General features: G+C 39.1%; 1 protein-coding gene across 1 annotated transcript; it reads right to left on the minus strand.

Moving 5' to 3' along the window:
- Positions 1 to 918: 918 nt before the first annotated feature.
- On the minus strand, positions 919 to 20983 carry LOC310648458 (corticotropin-releasing factor receptor 1; the record flags this gene model as incomplete). The annotated part of the gene is made up of 8 exons (XM_083376296.1): positions 919 to 1091; positions 2470 to 2511; positions 3720 to 3855; positions 4576 to 4661; positions 12579 to 12651; positions 15851 to 15911; positions 17709 to 17862; positions 20954 to 20983. 8 exons carry the CDS (start codon positions 20981 to 20983, stop codon positions 951 to 953), a joined length of 723 nt encoding a protein of 240 aa, XP_083232422.1. The 3' UTR covers positions 919 to 950.
- Between the last annotated feature and the right edge of the window lie 698 nt (positions 20984 to 21681).

Here is a 21681-nt window from a genome sequence, read left to right on the forward strand (position 1 = left end):
TCCTAATCACTGAGCCACCGCGTCCCTGTTAATACATATATAGATATGGCTAAATTTTTCTGGGCAAGGAAAGAATTGTGCAGGAGATTCCTAAAAAGTTGCAAGCAAGGATAAAGGATGGTACTATTTTTTATTAAGAGATACCAAAAGGAATGCATTATTGTCCCACTCCATTTTGGGGCTCAAGTAGGCTGTCTATGGTGAAAATCAGGTAATATTATCAGAATCATGGAACAAGGTTAGTCATCTTGAATGAGAGTCCACCAGGCTTTAGATCTTTGGCGTCACCTGCAGCAGATTTAGATGAGGAAGAACATAGGAACAGCTCTACTTTCTCTTACCACTGAAATCTTCATATAGGAGTCAGATGTCCTAAGGATATTTACTAAGGAGTTTACATAATGGCAGTGTCCACCAGCTCTATTTATTGCACAGAATCAGATACATGGTCCTGAATGTGAGATTTGTGCCTTTGCCTTGTTTTGGACATTAGCTACTTCTATCTTAATGAACTCATAAATGCTTTTAAAAAAGCCTTTTATGTGCTTTTTTATGTGAGACAGTATTCCAGGAGTAATCTTGCTGCATTTCGTTTTGCTTATTGCTCACCAATTCCAACTGCTAACTTTTTTTCTGCAGCGCTTGTGATAGATAAACATTTTCCAAACCAGTAAGCAAATAGAACAAAAATCTTCAGGTGTATTAGAAAATAAAATCGGCCATAACTTCTTTTTTTAGGATGAAACGTTGCAGTTGTAGGCCTTAAAGTTCTCCTTGTCTCAGAACCGCTTGGTTTGCCAGGACTTGCAGTTCCAACCTCACAAACATTCCCTTCCAATGCAAACAGTTTGTACCATAAAATGTCTGCAAAATGTGGACAAAATCTCTTGGCCTTTCCTAAACTGTAACTTAGGAAAGACAGTAAAAAATTTCTCCCTAAACTTTGACTCTCAGAGACCAGTTGATTGCTTGATGCTGTGGAAACTGACACGAGTTGGGGATGTAGGAATGGACATGGCCCTTGCTACTCGGGCACGGATGGAGTGTTTGTCCTGCCATCGGTGCCACCTCTTTCGTACTGCAGAACGGACCTGAAAAAAAAGAAATCACAAAATAAAAATAAACATTATTACTTCCCAATTTCTCCTCTGAAAGGAGACCCAGATTCAATGAAGACTAAGGCCATTCTAGATGTATTAGAGCTGCCTTGGGTGTCTCATAACTTTTGGAAATATTTCAACCCAATATACGATCACATTGAAGATGATGAAATTTATTTTAAAGGAAAACCCCCAAAGGCCAAGGTTTTTAGATCACAATGAATCTGCTTTGTACAAAAAATATTAAAGGGTGCACTGTGAATCCTTAGCTTTCATAAATGCAAAACCACAGTCTAAAATCTGTAATGAGAATGTTTATCAAAGTTTTATCAAAGAAAATTGTATTAAGTGTCCACATGTGAAAAATTCTTATTTTCTCAGGAAACCTACACAAATAATTAGAGAAAATAGTTTAATTAATGTTGGGCAGCTATTATTTTAATTTTCCATAAGGCAATGGACACAGGATAACTCTTAAGCACTGTAAGTAAAATGGTTGACAATTCTGAAAGAAAAAACAAAAATCTGGAGCAAATTTCAGTCCCAGTAACCACATTCCTGGGGATACTCTGTAGCAATGGTATGTTTATTTATTAATTCACCTAAAGTTGGTTATACAACGAGTAGGTCTTTTGAGATAAAGTAGATACCATAGCAATATTTTCCAGCTGATTAAAAATAATGATAGAAGTAGGATTCAATTTGAAAAAAATAAAAGATTTGCTGTATCACAAGCAGTGGCTGAAATTGATTTCTGGATAACTAAGATGTAGGGAGACAAGATAAAGAAGGAGAAAAAAGGTCTTGTCCTGTATGTTGGACACAGATATTCTTCAGGAATGAGTGTTCCTTGTTCAGACATAAGACTACCAATATGCAGTTTGTCTTGATTCTCTTTAAGCCAATCCTCCAAACCCATGTTTTGCACCTATTTTAGGAATACACGTAATCCTTGACTTAACATTCATAAATTTTGTGACTGTTCAAAGCTACAACAGCACTGAAAAAAGTGATTTATGGCTGTTTTTCACATAATCGTTGTAGCATCTCCATGGTCATGTCAGAATTTGGATGCCTGAAAACTGGCTCACATTTGTGACGGCTGATGTGTCCTTGAATCAGCAAGCAATGGGGAAGCTCAGTTCCCTTAACAATTGTATTACTTTTTAAAAAAGCTGCAGTGATTTACTTAACAATTGTGGCAAGAAAGCTTAGACTATTTTTTAAAATAAATAAAAAGCATATCTTTGATTAATTAATTTTTAATTTTAATTATTAAAATTTCTATACCGCCCTTCTCCCGAAGGACTCAGGGCGGTGTACAGGGCAAGAATAAAATGCATTTCCTTCATTTCCAACCCCAACTCACCTCACTGTTCAGGAAGCAGTAGAAAACGGAGACAAAAAAACCCTGGATGGAGAAGAAAAAAAGATGATGAATCAATTACTGTTTAGAGAAGAGAAAATAATGATCGTGATCTTTTCCCCCAGGCTTTCTACAAGCAAGTTCAAAGTTTAATTTCTAAAGCATTCATGTCTGTAATCAGTAAATCTGCTCTATAACATGACTTATCTTCTGCCTATTAGTTAATAGGGAAGTGGGCTCTCTACTGCTAGATTGCTTGCACGTTGGCAATTTCTGAATTTTCTACATTAATCAGAAGATTGAACTATACAACATATTCCTTCCAGTGTTGCACAAGAAAAGGGGCTGTAGCTAACTGAAAGAATGGGATTCATTGTGCCCATATTTAATAACAGTATTTGTAACAAAAATGCACAATCTGAGTCCTTGGAACACAACATGCAGTGTGGGTTCTCACCAAAACCTGTCACTCAATTGAAATTTTAATGTCATAAAGAATATCATTCAATTCTTGGAGAGTTTTCAACTAGTTGCATTTTTAGAAATGTAGTTACATTTAAATTAAATATAAATTCAAACACTTATAGCGTTTGACTCTGTCAAGTGGTCCTCCTTAAGTTATGTTGATGTGGTTTCCCCCCATTCCTTGAAACAGGAGGAAAGTGTGTGTGTGTGAAAATCACTGCTCCTGCAACTTATCTTTTATCAGAACAGAGTTCATAATTGGGAATGGTGGAGCAGTATGTTAAATAAATACGTAAAATACCTTTGATAGGTATTTATTTAGGTAAGGTAAAGGTTCCCCCGCACATGCGTGCTAGTCGTTTCCAACTCTAGGGGCCAGTGCTCATCTCTGTTTCAAAGCCGAAGAGCCAGCACTTGTCCAAGGACGTCTCCGTGGTCATATGGCCAGCATGACTAGATGCCAAAGGTGCACGGAACACTGTTACTTTCCCACTGTAGTGGTCCCTATTTTTCTACTTGTATTTTTATGTGCTTTTGAACTGCTAGGTTGGCAGAAGCTGGGACGAGTAACAGGCACTCACTCTGTTATGCGGCACTCAGGATTCGACCTGCCAAACTGCCGACCATCTGATCAACAAGCTCAGCGTCCTAACCCACTGAGCCACCGCGTCCCTGTCAGGTATTTATATATCTTATATATAATATCACTGAAAGGTCTATATTAATGCCATGATTCCAACCTCCCTTCTAATTCATTTCAGCTCTAATTTTTATGAGGTTTGGCCTACCTGGAAGGACTCCAAAAGGGAGTTGAAGTAAATGAAGACTATCCTGGATATTTCATCTTCTCCGGGGTTAACAAAGAAAAGCATGTAGGTTATTCCTAGTAATGGAAGAAGCACAAGGGTGGCCTTCACTGCTTTCCTGAAGGAAGAGGATACATGTTACCATCCAGACTATAACCTTAGTACCTCACTGCTGCACCAGTGAATTATAATGCTGGACCTTAGGGTAGCAGAACAAGTGGGGAGAAGTTGATAAATTTCAGAGGGGCAATGTGTGTGCATGACTTTCTGCTGATGGAGTCATTGCAAATAGAGAAATTGGACACCAGGCCAAAGAATAATTGCAACTTCTGGTCTGTTAACAAGCAATATTCTACATGAGAACATTAACAAAGTGTATCCTTCACCAGTAGTCTGAGGCAGTAGATTTTACATTTTCCCATCTTACTGTGCTGTAAGATTGGACTTGATATCAACATTCAACATACAATCTGTTTTCCATGCCAGACACCCTTTTTCATCATGGGGAAGAAGGCGTGATAATAAAACTTGAATTGGTCTAGTACTGAATCCTATTTCAGTGCAGGCAATGAGCCATTATTCTCTGTCCTCTTTGAGAGAATAGTAGGTAGCAGTAGTAAGTAAGTAGTAAGGGGTGGTGTTGGTTTGGTATACTTTCTCCCAACTACACTGTTGCCTCCCAGTTACTCTGCTGACTTTCCTCTCCTGCATCTCCCTCCTGAAGCAACTGTTTCAGTCAGCTTCTTGGTGGAGTTACTCTTGTGTTTAGGACAGACCTTCTTATAATCCTCTCTCTCTTTTACCTTTTGCACTGCTCCTTCCCCAGCTAGGTTAATACCTGTACTGCATGGTCTCTGAGGTGGTTGAGGCCCGAAGCTTGGTCATCAGGATTCTGACAATATTGAATAAAAAAATAAAATTGATCTGGAACAGAAACAGAAATCAATTTGAAACTGATAAAATAACTGGACAGGGAGAGTTTTATACTGTACTACATTGTGTGTAAGTTACGGTATTCCCTAACTGAATCCATTACAGAGTGTAGAAGAGTTGGAATAGTATGGAAACATAATTATCCCATTCTTATACTTTAAATCATCTTTATTCCTTGCATATTTCTCCCCCAGCAAACCACCTATGAATAATCCAATTTGGTACAAAATGCTAAGAAAAATAGACAGTCTCAACATCCCCATTCTTCAAAGTAGCAGCATGTTATTTATAGAAGATGTTCTAATAATGAGAAAGTTAGAAAAGCTTACAAAAGCATAGTTTCAACATTATCACAGTGCAACCATTTCGTCAGATTACATTACTTATTAGCCTCACATCTCAGACTCAAGGTCTAAAGTTCAGGAACAGTCAAATAATAAGTTAATGATTGAGTTCTTATTTAAACCATGGTCTTTCTGAATATCTGATATCCAACAATACATATGTACAAACATCTTCAAGTTGTGGGGGCTCCATATCAATCTATATGACTCCTGGTAACCTTTGGGTATTTGGCTCTGCATGATGTATATACTAAATGTCCTATGGGGATCTTCTCTTGAGCATTGCCATTTGCTTAGTTAATCCTGGTTCCATCCTCCTACGACCATATTTTTATATATACATTTAAGAAATGTAGTCTAGTTTCCAACTGTCAGAATGTGCACAGTGTGTCTTGAAAATGTATTTTTATATATTATTTTTAAAGTTTCCAATGTAGCAGCAAAATACACTTTTTAATTTTAATTTTTCAGCCAACTTCATTCTCTGCCACTGAGTGGAGCTATTTTCTCAACTATTTAAAGCAAGAAGGAGATGAATTTTATTTGTCAGGAGTTTATCAAATGTACTTTTCTTCCCTTGGAAGTTTTTTGGTATAAAATTAGAAAATTCAGTTTGTCATTTTTATATTCTGTTACTAACTGATAGAAAACAACAGGTCTCTGTTTAATTCAACATTGCCTCCATTCCCTGGTTATATTGTTGGTTGGTGTTTGTGCTAACATCACATAGAGTACTATTGTCTATTGCATGGCTCTTATTCACTTTCTAGTCTTCTACTGATTTTTATTCATTTATTTTATTACACTTATATGCCACCCCTCTCCATCAATGACTTTATGCAGCTTGCAACTAGATAAAAACAATATATAATATTAAAATAACTAAGATAGCTATGGAAGGAACCAGTAAATAGCAGGGTGGAAGTGCAGAGGTTTTTTAAAACCATTAGCCACCTCCGTATAGAACACCCCCATATGGAGGTGGGATGTGGGGAATCTCAGGCCAATCGGCAATATATTAATTCAATATTATGCAATAGCATTAATATTTTTTAACAAGCTTCTAAAAGTGTCCCCCTCCCCCTGCCTGAATCTTTAGCACATCATCATTGCTGTATTTCTTTGTTGTGCATTTATGAGTATACAATAGAATAAAAGGTGAACTGTTTTTATTAGTATCAACTAGAGCATAGAACAAAACGTTTATTGGGTGTGCCTTCAATCCTTATATAAGAAACTTTTAACTGTATCTTTTTAAGCTTTAAGAATTCAATATAAACAAAAAATAGCAAGACAAGTTTTGGGCTATAGAAAGTTTTAAACAGATTAAAGGCTCAGAGAATGTTGGAATGTTTTATTTTGAATATTAAGACTTGAAATTAATTTTAAAGAATAAATGCATAAATATTTTCAGTATTAGTGACATAACATGATAAAGAACTAATAACAGCATTCAGAAAAAATTGTTGAGGAATGGCAACTGGACTTTGAATCAACCTTTTTAGTTAGATTGTGTTTTTACGAACACCCTGTTCCCAGAAAAAATTGTTACACCAGAGGATGCTGATTTAGGGGGGGGAAGGAAAAAGCAATTATATTCTCCATGATTATGGAGAACAACATGAACAGGAATGTATCACTGGATATAAAAAATGGATGACGAAGAAGAAAAATTAAGAAGAAAATAAAAATGCAAAGTCAAGACAGTAATTCGAATAATTTCTTCATGCTGAATTTACATGTTACAGTTTTGAAGAAATTAGAGACAAGAGCCTTGGTGGAGCAGTGGGCTAATGCCTCCTTAAGTAACACCAGCTGCCTGCAATTAGTGCAGGTTCGCATCCCACCAGGCTCAAGGTTGACTCAGCCTTCCATCCTTCCAAGGTAGGTAAAATGAGGACCCAGACTGTTGGGGGCAATTAAGCTGACTTTGTAATAATGCCGCTTGGGGTGTGTGTGAAAGCCCTAATAAGCAGGCATATACATAGAATGAAGGCTACTGCTAAGCTTGTAAGCCGCCCTGAGTCTTCGGAGAAGGGCGGGATATAAATGGAATTAAAATAAAATAAAAAAAATAAAATAATAAAATAAGGGATAATGATCGTTCAAATGGATTAAAGAGCAAGATGGTTTTGTGCAAAAAAGAAGGACTATAAAGTTGGCTTATTTGATTAGTGTTAAAATGGGATATGTTACTTGGGGATATTCTTTCTGGGGTCATTGACATCTGAACTGGAAAAGATGTTGTGCATCTGATTTTCTTACATGTTGTGCTTGTTAACTAATGTGATTATTTTAGTGATCTGTTTTTACTTCTTGCTGACACCTGGATTGGAAAAGACATTGCTTACTGGATTTGCCTATAGTTAAGTGTGGAGGTATGGAGTGAAGAGGTTTCTATTTGTTAACTAGGACGAGATTAAGAGATTGTGAAAATGTTTATACTTTTCATGATGAGGGTGGGAATGCCACTTTTCATAGATTCTTTCCTTTTCCTTTTTTCTTTCTTGCACCTTTATTTTTCAGTCTTTCTTTGTCTTTTTAGTTTGTATTATCTTGTATTATTGGACTTAAACCTCTTAATAAAAATATTATTTTAAAAGAAGCTAACATATTGCATGGAAAACACTCTTTCTCCATAATATGAGCAGTTTAATTTTTTTTTGTTAAATTCCAACTTCCTCACAGCAGAAAGCTTATAACAATCAGTGCCAACTGGGATGACAAAGGGCATCCATATGCTACTTTGTGAGTGATATGAACAACTCTGTGATCAAGAAGCCAAGCAGACTAAATGAAGAGTGTTGAATATTGCATGAATGGCACAAGAAATGAACCATGAATAAGTTATTTTATTTAGAAAGGGGATTATAAGAACATTGGTATTTACCAAAGGCTGAACCTACCTGTCTTATGGATAATAATGGTACGTTGTTTGTAGTATGTTCAATTCCTAATTGGGTCAGAGTTAAATCCAAATTGAATTTAGTAAGCACACCTGTTCACCTCTTGTGTCTCTGCCTTCTTATAATCAACAACACACACATCAGTTGTCAGGGTCTTTTCTCAGAGTCTTTAATTTACCTTGTTGCCCCTGAGGAAGTGGGCCATAGATTATGAAGATTAGAAAAAGGCTACAATCTAGCCCCTATTTCAGTCCTGTTTCAAAGGACTGTTGATGAAGTATGGATTAACTATTATTAAAACCCCATTTGTTAGAATGAATATGATTACTGTCTGTGTTGTTTTTTTTAATCCCATTTATATCCCGCCCTTCTCTGAAGACTCAGGGTCGCTTACAATCTAAGAAGCACAAATCAATGTGCTTGTGAGGACCCACCCCAAACCACGTCTTAGGAAGACAAAATTCTTGGAGTCAAATCTATTCCAAAAAGAAACTTTACTATGACATGCTTGGTTGTAGGAAAAGATTCTTTTTGCAATAGATTTGACTCCAAGAATTTTGTCTTCCTAAGACATGGTTTGGGGTGGGTCCTGACATTAGACAGGACTTAATATTATCCCATGAAGTAAACCCTTATAAAGAGTTCCTGGCTTAACCCCCCTTAACCCCATTTGGTCAGTCCCCCATCCTTTCTCTCGTATCATCCATCTCGTGGGAAAAAGGAACTTAGGACCCTTCATGTTTATTGCTGTCTTCTGTGACAAAAGCCAGATGCTAGCCCCCCCTTTTGTTTCCCCAGTTCAAAAGGCTTCTCCTTTCCTTTGAAATGCCTAATACCGGTTCAATACACATCTATCCTCTTCTCTTTGGGAGATGGCAGAATCCATGGAATAATGTTTGAAACATTCCATTTATGAATATGATATAAATGGATTCTGACAGTGATTAGCAATAGCCTTCATTTTATGTATATGCCTGCTTATTAGGGGCCTCCCCAAGCGGCATTTTTACAAAGTCAGCTTATTGCCCCCAACAATCTGGGTCCTCATTTTACCTACCTTGGAAGAATGGAAGGCTGAGTCAACCTTGAGCCCGGTGGGACTCGAACCTGCACTAATTGCAGGCAGCTGGTGTTACTTAAGGAGGCATTAGCCCACTGCTCCACCAAGGCTCTTTTATTGCATATTATCAATGACAATTTTATATTTGTCTAAATCAGGGGTCCCCAACCCCCAGTCCATGGACCAGCACCAGTCCGCAGCATGCCAAAAACCAGGCAACACAAACACGCCAAGCCCCATCCGCAGGATGCAGGCAGTATATGAAACCAGGACCTCTCTGGTCCATGGAAAAACCTCTCTCCACAGAACCGGTCCCTGGTGTCCAAAAGGTTGGGGACGTCTGGTCTAAATCTTTCACTACTGACAATGGGGAGAGAGACAGAAAGATTAGCAACGTTTCAGAGTTTTGCTGGTAGCCTGACAGTATTATCACTGTTCACAAAACAAATAGCATTTTTCTCTTATGAAAAAGCTAGGCATTTAAAAATAGTTCAGTAAGTTTTCAGACTAAACTGAGGAAAACCTACTGATGGGAATGCCTAATAATGTCTATTATGCTGTGCATTGCCTACAAATATACAGTATGATACCACAATTCTTGGTACAGTTTTAGAACTGGTTCTTTATAATTTTGGTCATGTTAAAGAACATGGGTCTCTTCTTTATATTACATTGAATGACGTGACTGAAGTAGAATAAAATACCTGGGTCATATTTAGTACTAAATTCTGGGTTAGCACATGTATAAAAACAAAATGGAGAATGGAAATCTTAGGCAAGATTCCCTTTCTTCTTCCTGTGAGAAAGTATTAAATCGGCATTCAATTTCTTCTCCTGTCTTATGTTACATAGGAAACAGAAGGTCAGTGCCTAACATACCCAGCAATATATCCTGAATTGTTTAGTTTATTTCAACCATACAGAACACCAAGCCATTGGGGATTATGGAAGCTATAGTCCCATATTTGAGAAGCTTTCATTTGAGGAAAGTTGCTTTGGAAGAATGGAATATAAACAACTTGGGACTGAAAGACCTTCTGGAGATAAGATTGCTGTAATTTCTGGTTGAGGATCTTGTCTCCTCTTGCCTCTATCAATTCAAGTATAGTTTAATACTCAAATTCGGAAACATAATGACCACAGTTCACAGAGAGCACAAACAATGGCAATAGCTCTGTCTGCCTGGCATCAGCCTCTAACAACACAATCACTTCCCACTTTCTCCCCAGGACTCTGCATTGATCAAGATTGCAACAGAGACGTAGTTAATAAGGCAGTGACTATTATCCTCATCAAAGAACATTATTAGCAGGCTTGCTGGGAATGGGGAATATGTGTGAAATATGCTGAGTACAATTGAAACAGTGGTGATAGGGAGAGAGAAATTGGCAGGGAAGTACAGCAGCAGGACAAAAATGGAGAGGAAAGAGGACTAATAGGAAGAAAGAAGGAATAAAAGAAAACTAATTCAAGTAACATGTCACTCTTTCATTGTTACTTTAAGATAGCAAAATGTGACATTGCTTTGGAAGAGATCTCTCTACCCCTGTAACCCTACTCTTGTGGAAATAATTACCCACAAGGAAAGAAATCCTTAGACTTCTTCGGTTTTCCTTTTTTCCCATGACTGAAAAAATGGTTTGGTATTCTTAGTGGACAAGAGGCTTGCAAGAAAAAAAATAGTGCTCCCTTTGTTTCTCATCCAGCCTACTGACAATAATAAAATTACTGTAGATCTATCTGTAATGTCATGAGTAAAAAAGGAATTAAAACAATCGGAGAATAACTCCTTGATGCAAAGCAAGTCAAAATATTATTTTTCCAGTAAGAAAGTAAATAAAGTAAATAAAGTTACATTCAGGAGTACCAGAGGCAGAGCAGAACACGGTTAAAATCTTTCAGAGTTGAACAAGAGACAGAAATTAGTGTGCACATTTTTCTGCTACTAATACAGGTAGTCCCTGAGTTACGAATGTTCACTTAGTGAAGTTTCAAAGTTATGACATTCCCCACCAAAAGTATTTACAACCAGGTCCCAAAGTTACGTATCTTGCAACATCACAGCAGTCATTTGCACTTGCAGAGATGGTGCAACATGCTACTTTAGTGCCACATCTGAAAGTCCTGAACTGTCCATGCTTGCCTCCTGCACAGCCTTGGGTGCTGGAACCCTTGTCCAGCCAGACAGAGAAGCACTGGGCCAGCCTCTCCCCTTCCCCCCTGGTCGCCGCCTCTCTCACAAGCAGGTGCAGGCCCTGTTCTGACACTTGTTGGAATGCTGAACCCACCCAGATTTCACAAATTGCGTTGCCGCAGAGCTGGAAAGTTTAGCACACCACCGCCCTGCTCCCCTCGCTTGCCAAAAGCACCCACTCCTTCTCCAAATTACAAGAGGGGCTATTAAACAATCCTACTCTCCAGCTCTGTTGCGTTTCTCCACCACCATGGAGCTGGAGAGCTTGGCATGCCATCACCCAGCTCGCCTCTCTTTGTAGCACTTGTTCCTATTTGGATACAAGTGGAAAGAAACCACTCAGAGGAAGCTGGCTGCCTCTGTCTAGTTTCTAGATTGAAAGGAATGAGGCCTGGCCAAACAGGTTCTGCCTCCCTCCCCGCAGCCGTGCTGCAAGATCTCCAAAATGGAGATTTTGCAGAGGTGCAGGGCATGGCAATGCCTTTGCAGCTTTGTATAATGCAAGTTGGTGGAACCACCTCACCCCTCTCATTGCAAGCATGACTCTGCCAGTCTGGAATCTCATTCACAGCCTCTGCCTCTAATCTGGAACTGGAGGCAGCCTGGGGAGGGCAGGAGGCTGGCCTCAAATGTCTGGGTGAAGCTCCTTTTGCGCTCCGTTTAATCCTGGTTCCGCTCCAAGCAAGAATGGAATGGGAAATAACTTCCATTGCCTGACTGCTGCTCCTGGCTGTGCCATTTAAAAAACACTGTGTTGCAAATGGAAGAAATGGAGCAGGGAAACAAAAGTTTGTAGGATTAAAAAAAAAAAAGTTCAATCCGAACTTCCAACTTCCAACCTTTTGAGAGAGGCCAGGAAGGGGAAAGGCCAGTCTGGCACTTCTCCACTTGGCTAGACAAGGACTCCAGCACTCAAAGTCATGCAGGGAAGTACGGGATTCTCAAATTTGACAGCAAAGGTAAATTAGCAGTCAGTGACAGGTGGGATAGAAAGGCCCAATGGTTGCAAAGAGGAGCATGTGGACTCTTAATGGTGGTGGGGGGGAAGCCTTTGGTGACTGGACACAGTGGTCTTGTCCCTGCGCAAGGCCCCCCATGGCCTTCTCCACCCTGAGATACCTCATGTGCACTTAACGACCTTCACATTTGACTACCGAGCGCGTGGGCGAAAGCAGGGAGTGATGGCGTTGAAGTTACCCCATTCACTCCTATGAATTCTCAGGTTATGAATGTAATTGGCATGCTCCATTATATTCATAACTTGAGGGCTACCTGTAATTAACTGATCCTGCCAGATCTCTTTCTTTCATTCATAATTACTGTATGGGGAATGCTGTTTCCTTTTGCCTCTGGTTACCCTAAGGAAATTCTTGGCATTGTACAGGAGGGGGCTTCCACTCTTACCAACAGCACCAGTATTATTGGACCTTGATAGATGTAATCAGTGTAAATTCCTGTGCGCTTTCCAAACCAGCACCTGCAAATTAAAACACAGATAAATCAGTGTCTTTGAAATGTGGCACATTTAAGATATGTGGACTCCAATGTTCAGAATTCAGGTGGGCAGTTCTGGGAATTGAAGTGCACACACATCTTAAAGTTGCCAAGTTTTAAAAGTATTGAGATAAATAAAGGACTTGATTTTAAATATACCTGAAGCAGAGCTAGAGTTTAAGACCCAAATCCAGCTATGTAAAATAATACCTACAATCGGTCCAATAGTATTAAAAAGAAAACCTCTCTCTTTGGATACTGTGTGCCTTTTGATGTTCAACAATTAGCCCTTCTCCAGAAAAGCAAGGCAAAGAAAAATAATTTTGATTAATTCATAGTCTACTGCCAGCCCTACTCCAAAGCCATAATTTGCTCTAGGAGAGAATGTAGAATATAGTCCAGAATATTTTTTAAAAAATTAATAACTTTATTTTTGTAACAAAACAATATTTAATCTTCAAAAAAACTTCAGAAAAATTAAAGATGCAGTCTATTCACTGCCTTGAGATAAGCAAGGTGAAATTGAAAAAAAGTTTCTCAAAAAACCTTTGTATTATTTCTATTTTCTAAGAATGCTTTATGGGACCAAGAGACTTTCTGCTAAATAAAGATGTTTGTTTGGCATGGACATAGCAGCAGGTATGTATCCATTGGTACCAATGGAAATATAATTGCCCTTTTCAATGTATAATATTCTACACTGTCCCATTTTACTTTCCCTGGGGGTAGGTTATTCTTACTGAAAAGGTTAACAGAACCATCCATCCTATTTTGATAAGCAAAACTTCCAATAAATCTTGCTGAGGGCAAAATCATATCATTAAATATGGGTTAAGGTGGTTTTAGCTGCCAATGTCTGTGTTTTTTTCTTTGGAGTGTAGTATGGAGGAAGTGGAGCAATATTAACTCATCTTTTTCCGTGTCCTCCAATTCTTATCAGGTCCTTTATTCCTGCAATTTCTCAACCACTCAAACAGATAAAGTTTGCTACGCAATGTTTTCGAAATGCCCATGTCTGCATCTGCTGTGTTGTTGCAGAGAAAGTGGCATACCTTTTATCCCAAATGAGGAATGCTTTTTAAGCAGCTCCTACCTGATTACAAGACTGTAACCTGGTTTCAGCTATGACCTCAGTTAGAACTTAGCATGGAAATGAAAACCAGGGCTGGCAATTAAGGTAAAAGGTGGCAGGCTGAAATCAATCCTGTTTGTCTGCTTGATTAATTACTATGGAATAGGCTTGTCAGGAGGCTGCTAAGTCTGCCCCTATCAAATCCTTGGGAATGGAGGCCTGAGGGTGCATGGAAAACACCTCATCTGCTCTTGTTAAATTAGAATGTTGTTTAAATGAACGGAGTCTTCCCTTTTGGGGTTTCGTTAGAGGTACTTGGTCTGTCTGGTCTGTTACTCGCTTTCTGGCTGAATTCTATTCTGTGACTGAATGGTATACTTTTTCCCCCGAGATGTGTTCAGTTTTCATTAACCATTCCACTTTTGTGCACCTTGAAACTTGACCAACTGAGCGAGCGCTAATAATAAAAGCTGAATTAGATTGGGATATTGAAGCTCCAGGCTTCAGATGCTTATAGGTTTTTTAAAAGCAGCAGCAGGGTGTATAATTAATAGCAAAGGGGGGAAAAAAGAAGTTAGATTTACGCCAGGATATCTGAGGTGAAGAACAGATTGGCCCTTCCTTTCCCTTCAGGAAAAATACAATACAGTGTTTCAAGCTTCTTTGTTTTAATGGGACTAGAATCTTGCTTTACTACAATAAATACATATTTATGAGATTATTTTTCCTAATTTGGATTGGTAAGGAACTACTTATTTGAGCCAAAGCACATAAGCAACCCCAGAGGCAAGAAATCAGGTATCTTTAGAAAATCTGTACTGCAACATCTATAATCCCCTACAGTCCTCAAGATCTGGAGAGTAGATTTCCTATTCTGCCACATGACTTATGCCACAGATGTTGCTATTTCTCCTCTGCTGCCATCTTAAAAGAGGTCATGTACTAAAGAGTACTAGAAGAATCAAATAACTTATTTGTATCAAGTATTTGTGACATTTATATCTCTGAGGAACAAAGCAAGCAGAGTTACAGCTGTGTTATTTATCTGAAAGCTGAAGGAAGTGGAGAAAATATTAGTGAGTTAATATATGTTGTATATTATAATACATAATTCTTTATTTACACAGCAAACCTGCAAGATGGATTGGGCTGAAAAGTAGCAACTTTATTTATTATGTGCCATCAAGTCAATATCAGCTCATAGCAACTACACTCAGAGTTTTACAGGATAATCTGTTCATAACATATTCCTTCAGGTCTTCCATTTATACACCTATTGTCTGTAAATTAGTCCATCCACCTTGATATTGGTTATCTTTAACTTTTCCATGAGAACTACTGTAGATTTTTGCGTGATGTGTCCAAATGTATAGTAAATTGAGCCTAAATCATGACCTGATTGAGAACCCTGGGTTGATTTCTTCACAAGCCATTTGTTTATTTTCTTGGCTGTCCATGATATTCTCAAAAGTCTTCTTCAACATCAGAGTTCAAAAACATCAGTGTTTTTCATATCCTGCTTCTTCAATGTAGCAACATGAAAGACCTATGAAATAGCTTTAATAGAGCAAGGTATCTTTTCAAGTAGAGGTTATATTTCCTGCAACATCTGAACATAACACTGTGGAAATTCCTCTTTCTATCCAATTTGAAGAAGGAATTCCTTAAATGTTTTTGATGCTGCATTTACTTTGCATTGTTTTAATGTTCTGTTTATTGTTTTATTTACATCTAATATATTTATAAACAGGCTCTGCCCTCAGTAACTAATGTTCTACTTGGACATTGCAATCCAAGGTAACTTCTGATTTGCAGACAATCTGAAAATGGAAAAACTATATTTTGCATAGATAAATTGCTTTGGTCAGATTCATGCATTGAAAAAGGAGTGGGAGAAAAGAGGTAACCACACTGAGTAAGGTGAAGCCTGTAAGTAGGGCTACTTTCCCCTCCTACCTAACCTTCTGAAATAATTTCAGATTGTTCTTGATTGCAAAGTGATTCATGCTTCTTGGGTGCCAGCAGGGCACCCACCCACTGTATGGCAACACAAGCTTGATTTGGAAGTCATTACCATAGTAGCAGAAAAGCGGAAGTGGGATTGACTTACTTCTCGTTGTCATAGTAGAGTTTTCCAATGGCCCAGGCAACAATGATGGGGAAAGGGATGCCTGTAAATGCAACAAATACTTTTTAGTGGTAACATCAACACAAGATCCAACAACAGGCTGAACATGAGGGTATCCAGTTCTATCCACACAAACAACCAGAAATATTATTTCCTGAACCCGGACATTTTGCTCCCATGGCTGAAGCAGCAAAAAGAAACCCGATCCAACACAAGATGTGTTGTGCCAAAAGCCAGTAAAATTATTGTAGCATTTATGGTGGCATATTTCCCCCACCTGAGCAGTAAACATGTTTCTTTTTCATAGCATGAAAAAGGGCTTCTTGCATTCTTTGCCCAATGATAAGACTGGTCTAGATCAGAGCTCCCAAACCTTTGGGCCACAGCCCAGGACTGGGCTGCGGGCTCTTGGCCAGTGGACCACAGAAATGGCTGGCTGGTGCACACATGTGTGGGCATGCATCACCCCCACTTGCACTAGCACCCGTGGCCCCATTTGCACATGCATGTGGGCATGAATGGGGCCGCTATTGCTGGGCTGGTGTGCATGGCCCATTTGCACATGTGCAAATGCTAGCACCAGGCAAGGTGTGCAGCCCATTAGTGCATGCACAAATGGCCTGCTAGCCGCTGTGGGGATGCATGGCCATTTGTGTATGTGCACAGTGCCAGCACATGCCACATGCACGAATGGGGCTGCTAATGCTGTGCCAGTGCGTGTGGCCCTGTTTGTATGCATGCACACACATGCAGCAATTTGGAAGCTGCTCTCCTTCCCTCCAGACTGCAAGCCCAAAAAGATTGGAGTCCTCTGGTCTAGGTGGTTCTGGGGCAGTTTTCTGGGTGTTCTGAATACACTGAATCTGTGCAAATTGATTGTGTGCCATCAAGTCAGTGTTGACTCTTGGTGATGTTAGTGTTGACTTTTGGCAACCACAAAGATTAATTTATGATTCTGAGTTTACATCCATATTTTGTTACCAAACCAGAAAAGCAGTTCCTTGAACATTTAAAAAGCTGTTGTACTTCATTTCAATAGGGACTTATAATTTATTTATTGCTTTATTTTTTCAATTTATAAAGCTGTCAACTTGCCACTTGAAGTGGCTTACATAAGTATTAAAAGCATCCAAATAGAAGCAAAAACCACAAGAATAAAACAACTGTACTCAGGAAACAAGGGCTTCCATTACAAAGTCTAGGACACTCACATATCACCCAAGGGTCTGTGGGATAGTAGGACCAAGACCATATGGATATCAATATATTATCATGATTCAGCCACAGAATCTCCTTCTATTTCTCAGTATCAGCAATAAAAGTAATATGATAGATTATTTCTGAATTTTTGCAATAGCAAAATTGGGTCCAGAATTTGTATACCAGTAGTAATAAAGATGAAGCATTCCATAGGGTGTGTAAAGTTCTACTACGCAATGGATGGTGGATGGTGGGTGTTAAGAGGCAGCAGCAGATTATTTCAGAAGAGTTACTCTTCACTTCAGGCCATGAAATGTCTTGGGACACCCCTTAATCAAAAGGGGTGATTAAGAGTGATAACGATAACACCTTCCCCAATTGGTGCTTTCCAGAATATCCTCCCCTCCTCCTGGTATCCAACTTTTATGTCAGTTCAGGTATGATTAAATTAAAAATAATATAGTGATGCCCCTGCATATTTCTTTGTTCTACCAGATATCACCAGATAGGTTGAGTTCTCTTCCTCTTCCTGGTGCCAATTGGATACATTGAGGGAATCCTTTTCAGCAGAGGCCTCCCATCATCAAGCGAACTTACTTGGATGCACCAACCCTCTCCCACCCTTCTCCTTGCTACTCACACCAGCCAAGACAGATGAACATCCACTTCCGCAGCTTGTCTGTTGAATAGGTGAGAACAATAGCAGTGTGCAAATAGCATCCCTCACCGAACATCCAGAAGAAGTTAGTGACATGGAAATAGTTGTAGGCAGCTGTGACCAGACGGCACCATGGCTACAGTGTGAAGGACAAGCAGAATTCATTAATGGGAGTTCTACTGTAGGAAGCTTCTGATTAGGCAGTTAAGAATCATTATGCTTAAGGTGTGGTAAAGGATCAAGGTCACCAGTGCCCATGAATGTCCATGGGACAACCAAGCTAGTCACTGTTTCTCAGCTCTATCTACTAGTAGAGTTGTTGTTATTGGAAAAATTGGAGGAGGGAGTACTCCATACTTTCTTTAATTTACAAATAATCTAACCAAAGTCTATCCATAATCAACTTGTTTTACAGTTTCCTATACCCTGCCAATAGTTGAAATTCATTGAATGTCTTCCTTGTGCTGAACAGTCATTCTCATCACCATAGGTAGATATTGTAGGATATCTTATCTAAAATGCAGAACATTAAGAAAACGTATGTTGGGCATAAAAAGCCCTATCTATTTTGTTTCTAACTATAGTTCTTTCTTAATACTCCAGACTAGCAAAAATTTGACTAGTTCACAGTATTAAACAGTTTTGGAAAGCATCTCTTACGGTATTTTGCCAATCAGACTAACAAAGAGATACCAAGTTAAAATGGGCAGAATTTACAATAAAACAATCATTTCTTTCTCCTCTTTTTGGTTACTTTGAGACCAGGCATTAAAACGCTAATAATACAACTTATTATTCTAGTTTTATTTTTATTATTCTATTTTTCTGTATAAAGGTTTGACAGATTTATATTTGTCCTGTGCCAATCATTCTGCTTATCTTCAGTAATATGCCTCGAGTTGCTCTTTTACAGTTTAAATTGTGCAACTTTTCTAAAATTTGTTTTGTAACAAGATTACTGTAAGCCACAGAAACCGCTGAGTAGAATGTCCTATCTAGGAAACAGCAACCTCAGATGAATGAGCCAATCATTTAAAAGGAGTGCAGTGCTACATAAGAAGGAGTTATATCAGGGCTCTTCAAACTTGGCCCTTTTATGACTTGTGGACTTCAATTCCCAGAATTCCTCAGCCAGGCATGCTGGCTGAGGAATTCTGGGAGTTGAAGTCCATAAGTCATAAAAGGGCCAAGTTTGAAGACTCCTGAGTTATATTATCTGGTCAAAAATTACAGGCCAAGAGTGAAGACAGGCTGCATTTAAAATGGTGAGGTTTTAAGCATGGGGAAAAACAGTACTAATATCCAAAATAAAGTGTTGGCTTATTTTAGAAGGCAAAAGGCAGGAAAATTAAGTGGGCCTAAAAATAGGGGGGAAAAAATCTTCATATATTTCTCAATCATTTGCAGGAAAAATTAGGTAGATTCCTAGAAACAGGATGTTCTGAAATTTGTAAAAATAAATAAATAAATCATGTTCTCTATTTTTTTACTGTAGTGCAATTTTAAGAGTTTGACAGCCACTAGTGTTTGCAGGGGAACAGGAAAAAATGTCAACAAGACTGTCTTGAGTGCACTGCCACAGCAGTCTTGATTGCTACCAGAACAACCATATTGGCTTTTTTAACTCTACCAAACGCTCTCTACATGGGGCTTCCCTTGAGGACCACTCAGAGGCTTCAACTGGTGCAAAATGCAGCCGCGCGAGTTGTGATGGGAGTTTCCCGTTACTCCCATGTAACACCTCTGCTCCGTGAGCTGCATTGGCTTCCAGTTGCCCTCCGGGTGAGATTCAAGGTGCTGGTGATGACCTATATGGCTTGGGTCCAGGATATTTGAGGGAACACCTGCTGCCGGCATCAAGTTCCCTTTGTCCTGTGCGCTCCCACAGGGAGGGTCTTCTCAGGGTGCCGCCGGTCAAAGAATGCCGGCAGATAACACCCAGGGGGAAGGCCTTCTCTGTGGGGGCGCCTGCCCTCTGGAACCAGCTGCCTGCGGAGCTTAGGACTGCCCCCGACCTTCGATCATTCCGCCGAGACCTGAAGACCTGGCTCTTCGAGCTTTCCGGCTCAGGCTGAGTTTTAATTGGGGTTTTAACTGGGGTTTTACATGTTGCAAGGACTTAGTTTAATCTTTTTTAAATTGGTCTTAATTTTTGTATTAATGTTTTAAAAATTATACCCTGTAAACCGCCCTGAGTCCTTCGGGAAAGGGCGGTATATAAATTCAATAAATTAAGTTAAATTAAATCTACAGCAAAAGATCAGGCTGTTATTGATGGTTCATGTATGATCCTCAGGTTCCTTACTGAAACATACAAAACAGGAGTAGAGACATATAGTCCTCCATTTATTCTTTGACTTTATCTTGCATCAAGGTCCATCAAGGTTAGGTCAATGATCACGTACACAGGGAAGTGCAACCTGTCAAATTCAGAAAAGCCATAGGTTCCTTACCCCCATATAGAGATTAATCTGCCTGATTCAACCATTTATGTTGTCATATCAATCTATCAAATTGTGCCTTTAAAAATAAAAATAGGCAGCCAGCCTGTAATAGAATGAAGGCTATTGCTAAGCACATTGAATTATGCTTTAGATTGTAAGCCGCCCTGAGTCTTCGGAGAAGGGTGGGATATAAATGGGATTAAAAAAAAATTAAGCCAAAGATATCCAACTTTCATTTGTGCATGGGCTCTGCCAGGCGTGGTGAAGAACATCATGCCCCAGACTTCAAAACATGGGCACAGCCAGAGCCAGATTTTTGGTGAGGAGATCAGGATCCTAAAGGGTAGAGTGTTTATATCGATCTCCTGCAGGGTTAATGCAACAGTTTCACCTACTTAAGATCCCTCCCCACATGCAAAACAGAAAGAACGAAACCATAACTATTGATTCCATACATTCTGAGGGCTGCATGTGGACCATAGGCCACATTAGTAAACTGCTATGCTACACTGTTTCTGTCTCTCCAGAGATTTCTCCCAGCTAATGCCAAGGATTCAAACTAGAATTTAGGCATAAGAAATCTGTTCTTTGCCATCAAGCTAATTAGAACCTTCATTATCTGTAGTGTCTTTAAAGTCCTTTAAAGTGCTTTCCAATATAGTTTTATGATCTTTTTGATTTTCATAACAATCTAAGTAATCGTGACCTCAAAAAACTGAAGGTTCTATCCTTTCTCAAATTGTACCTTAAAGTAATTTTGTGTCAAATTCAGCTTGAACCTACCACGTTGCTTTCATGCACTTCTGGATTCATGGTGAGTTGTACCACAAACCATGTGGCATTCCGCAAGATGAAAGCAGTGATCAGGTTCCAGTGGATAATATTTCGTAAGCATCGGATACTCCTGCAAGAGAAAAGAAACCACTCACCATCCCATCCCAGCTGTCAAGTTTCAAGGGAGAATCTTTTCATCTGATGATCCTACACCTTCGTGCATACTCACCGAAGTCGCATGAAGAGAATAAAAGCTGCCAGCAATGCCCCCAGAGAAATGCAGTGCCCAAGGTAGTTAATCACAACAGCAATGTGATAATGCAATTTGCTTCTTTTCTGCAACAGGAAAGACATAAGAGTTGTTTAGGAGATCAAGAGGATATGTAGGAAATAAGACAAGAATATGATGATTCTAGAATATGGTGATCAATATATAGTCACCAGTTTTTACTTCAAAATTGCTGGGCCCCTGCTTCAGATCCAAAGAAAATGAGCCAGATCTGAATCTGGAACCTCCAAGAAGAACTACTGCATTAAAGAATTTATCATCAGTAGAAACAGAGTAGAAAAGATAGATCAAGGCCAGATTTTTATTGAGCTTCCTCTGACCCCAATACTGATTGCTTGCCAAAGGCTCAGATCAGCAGTGTAATGACTTGGCTACCCAACTGATGGTCCAAATCATTTTACAGGCAATTTTTTACCAGGAGCAGCATTAGCAACTGCCTTTAAAGCAT

This window comes from Vipera ursinii (genome assembly GCF_947247035.1).
Source record: "Vipera ursinii genome assembly, chromosome: Z".
In the NCBI taxonomy this organism is placed as follows: domain Eukaryota; kingdom Metazoa; phylum Chordata; class Lepidosauria; order Squamata; family Viperidae; genus Vipera; species Vipera ursinii.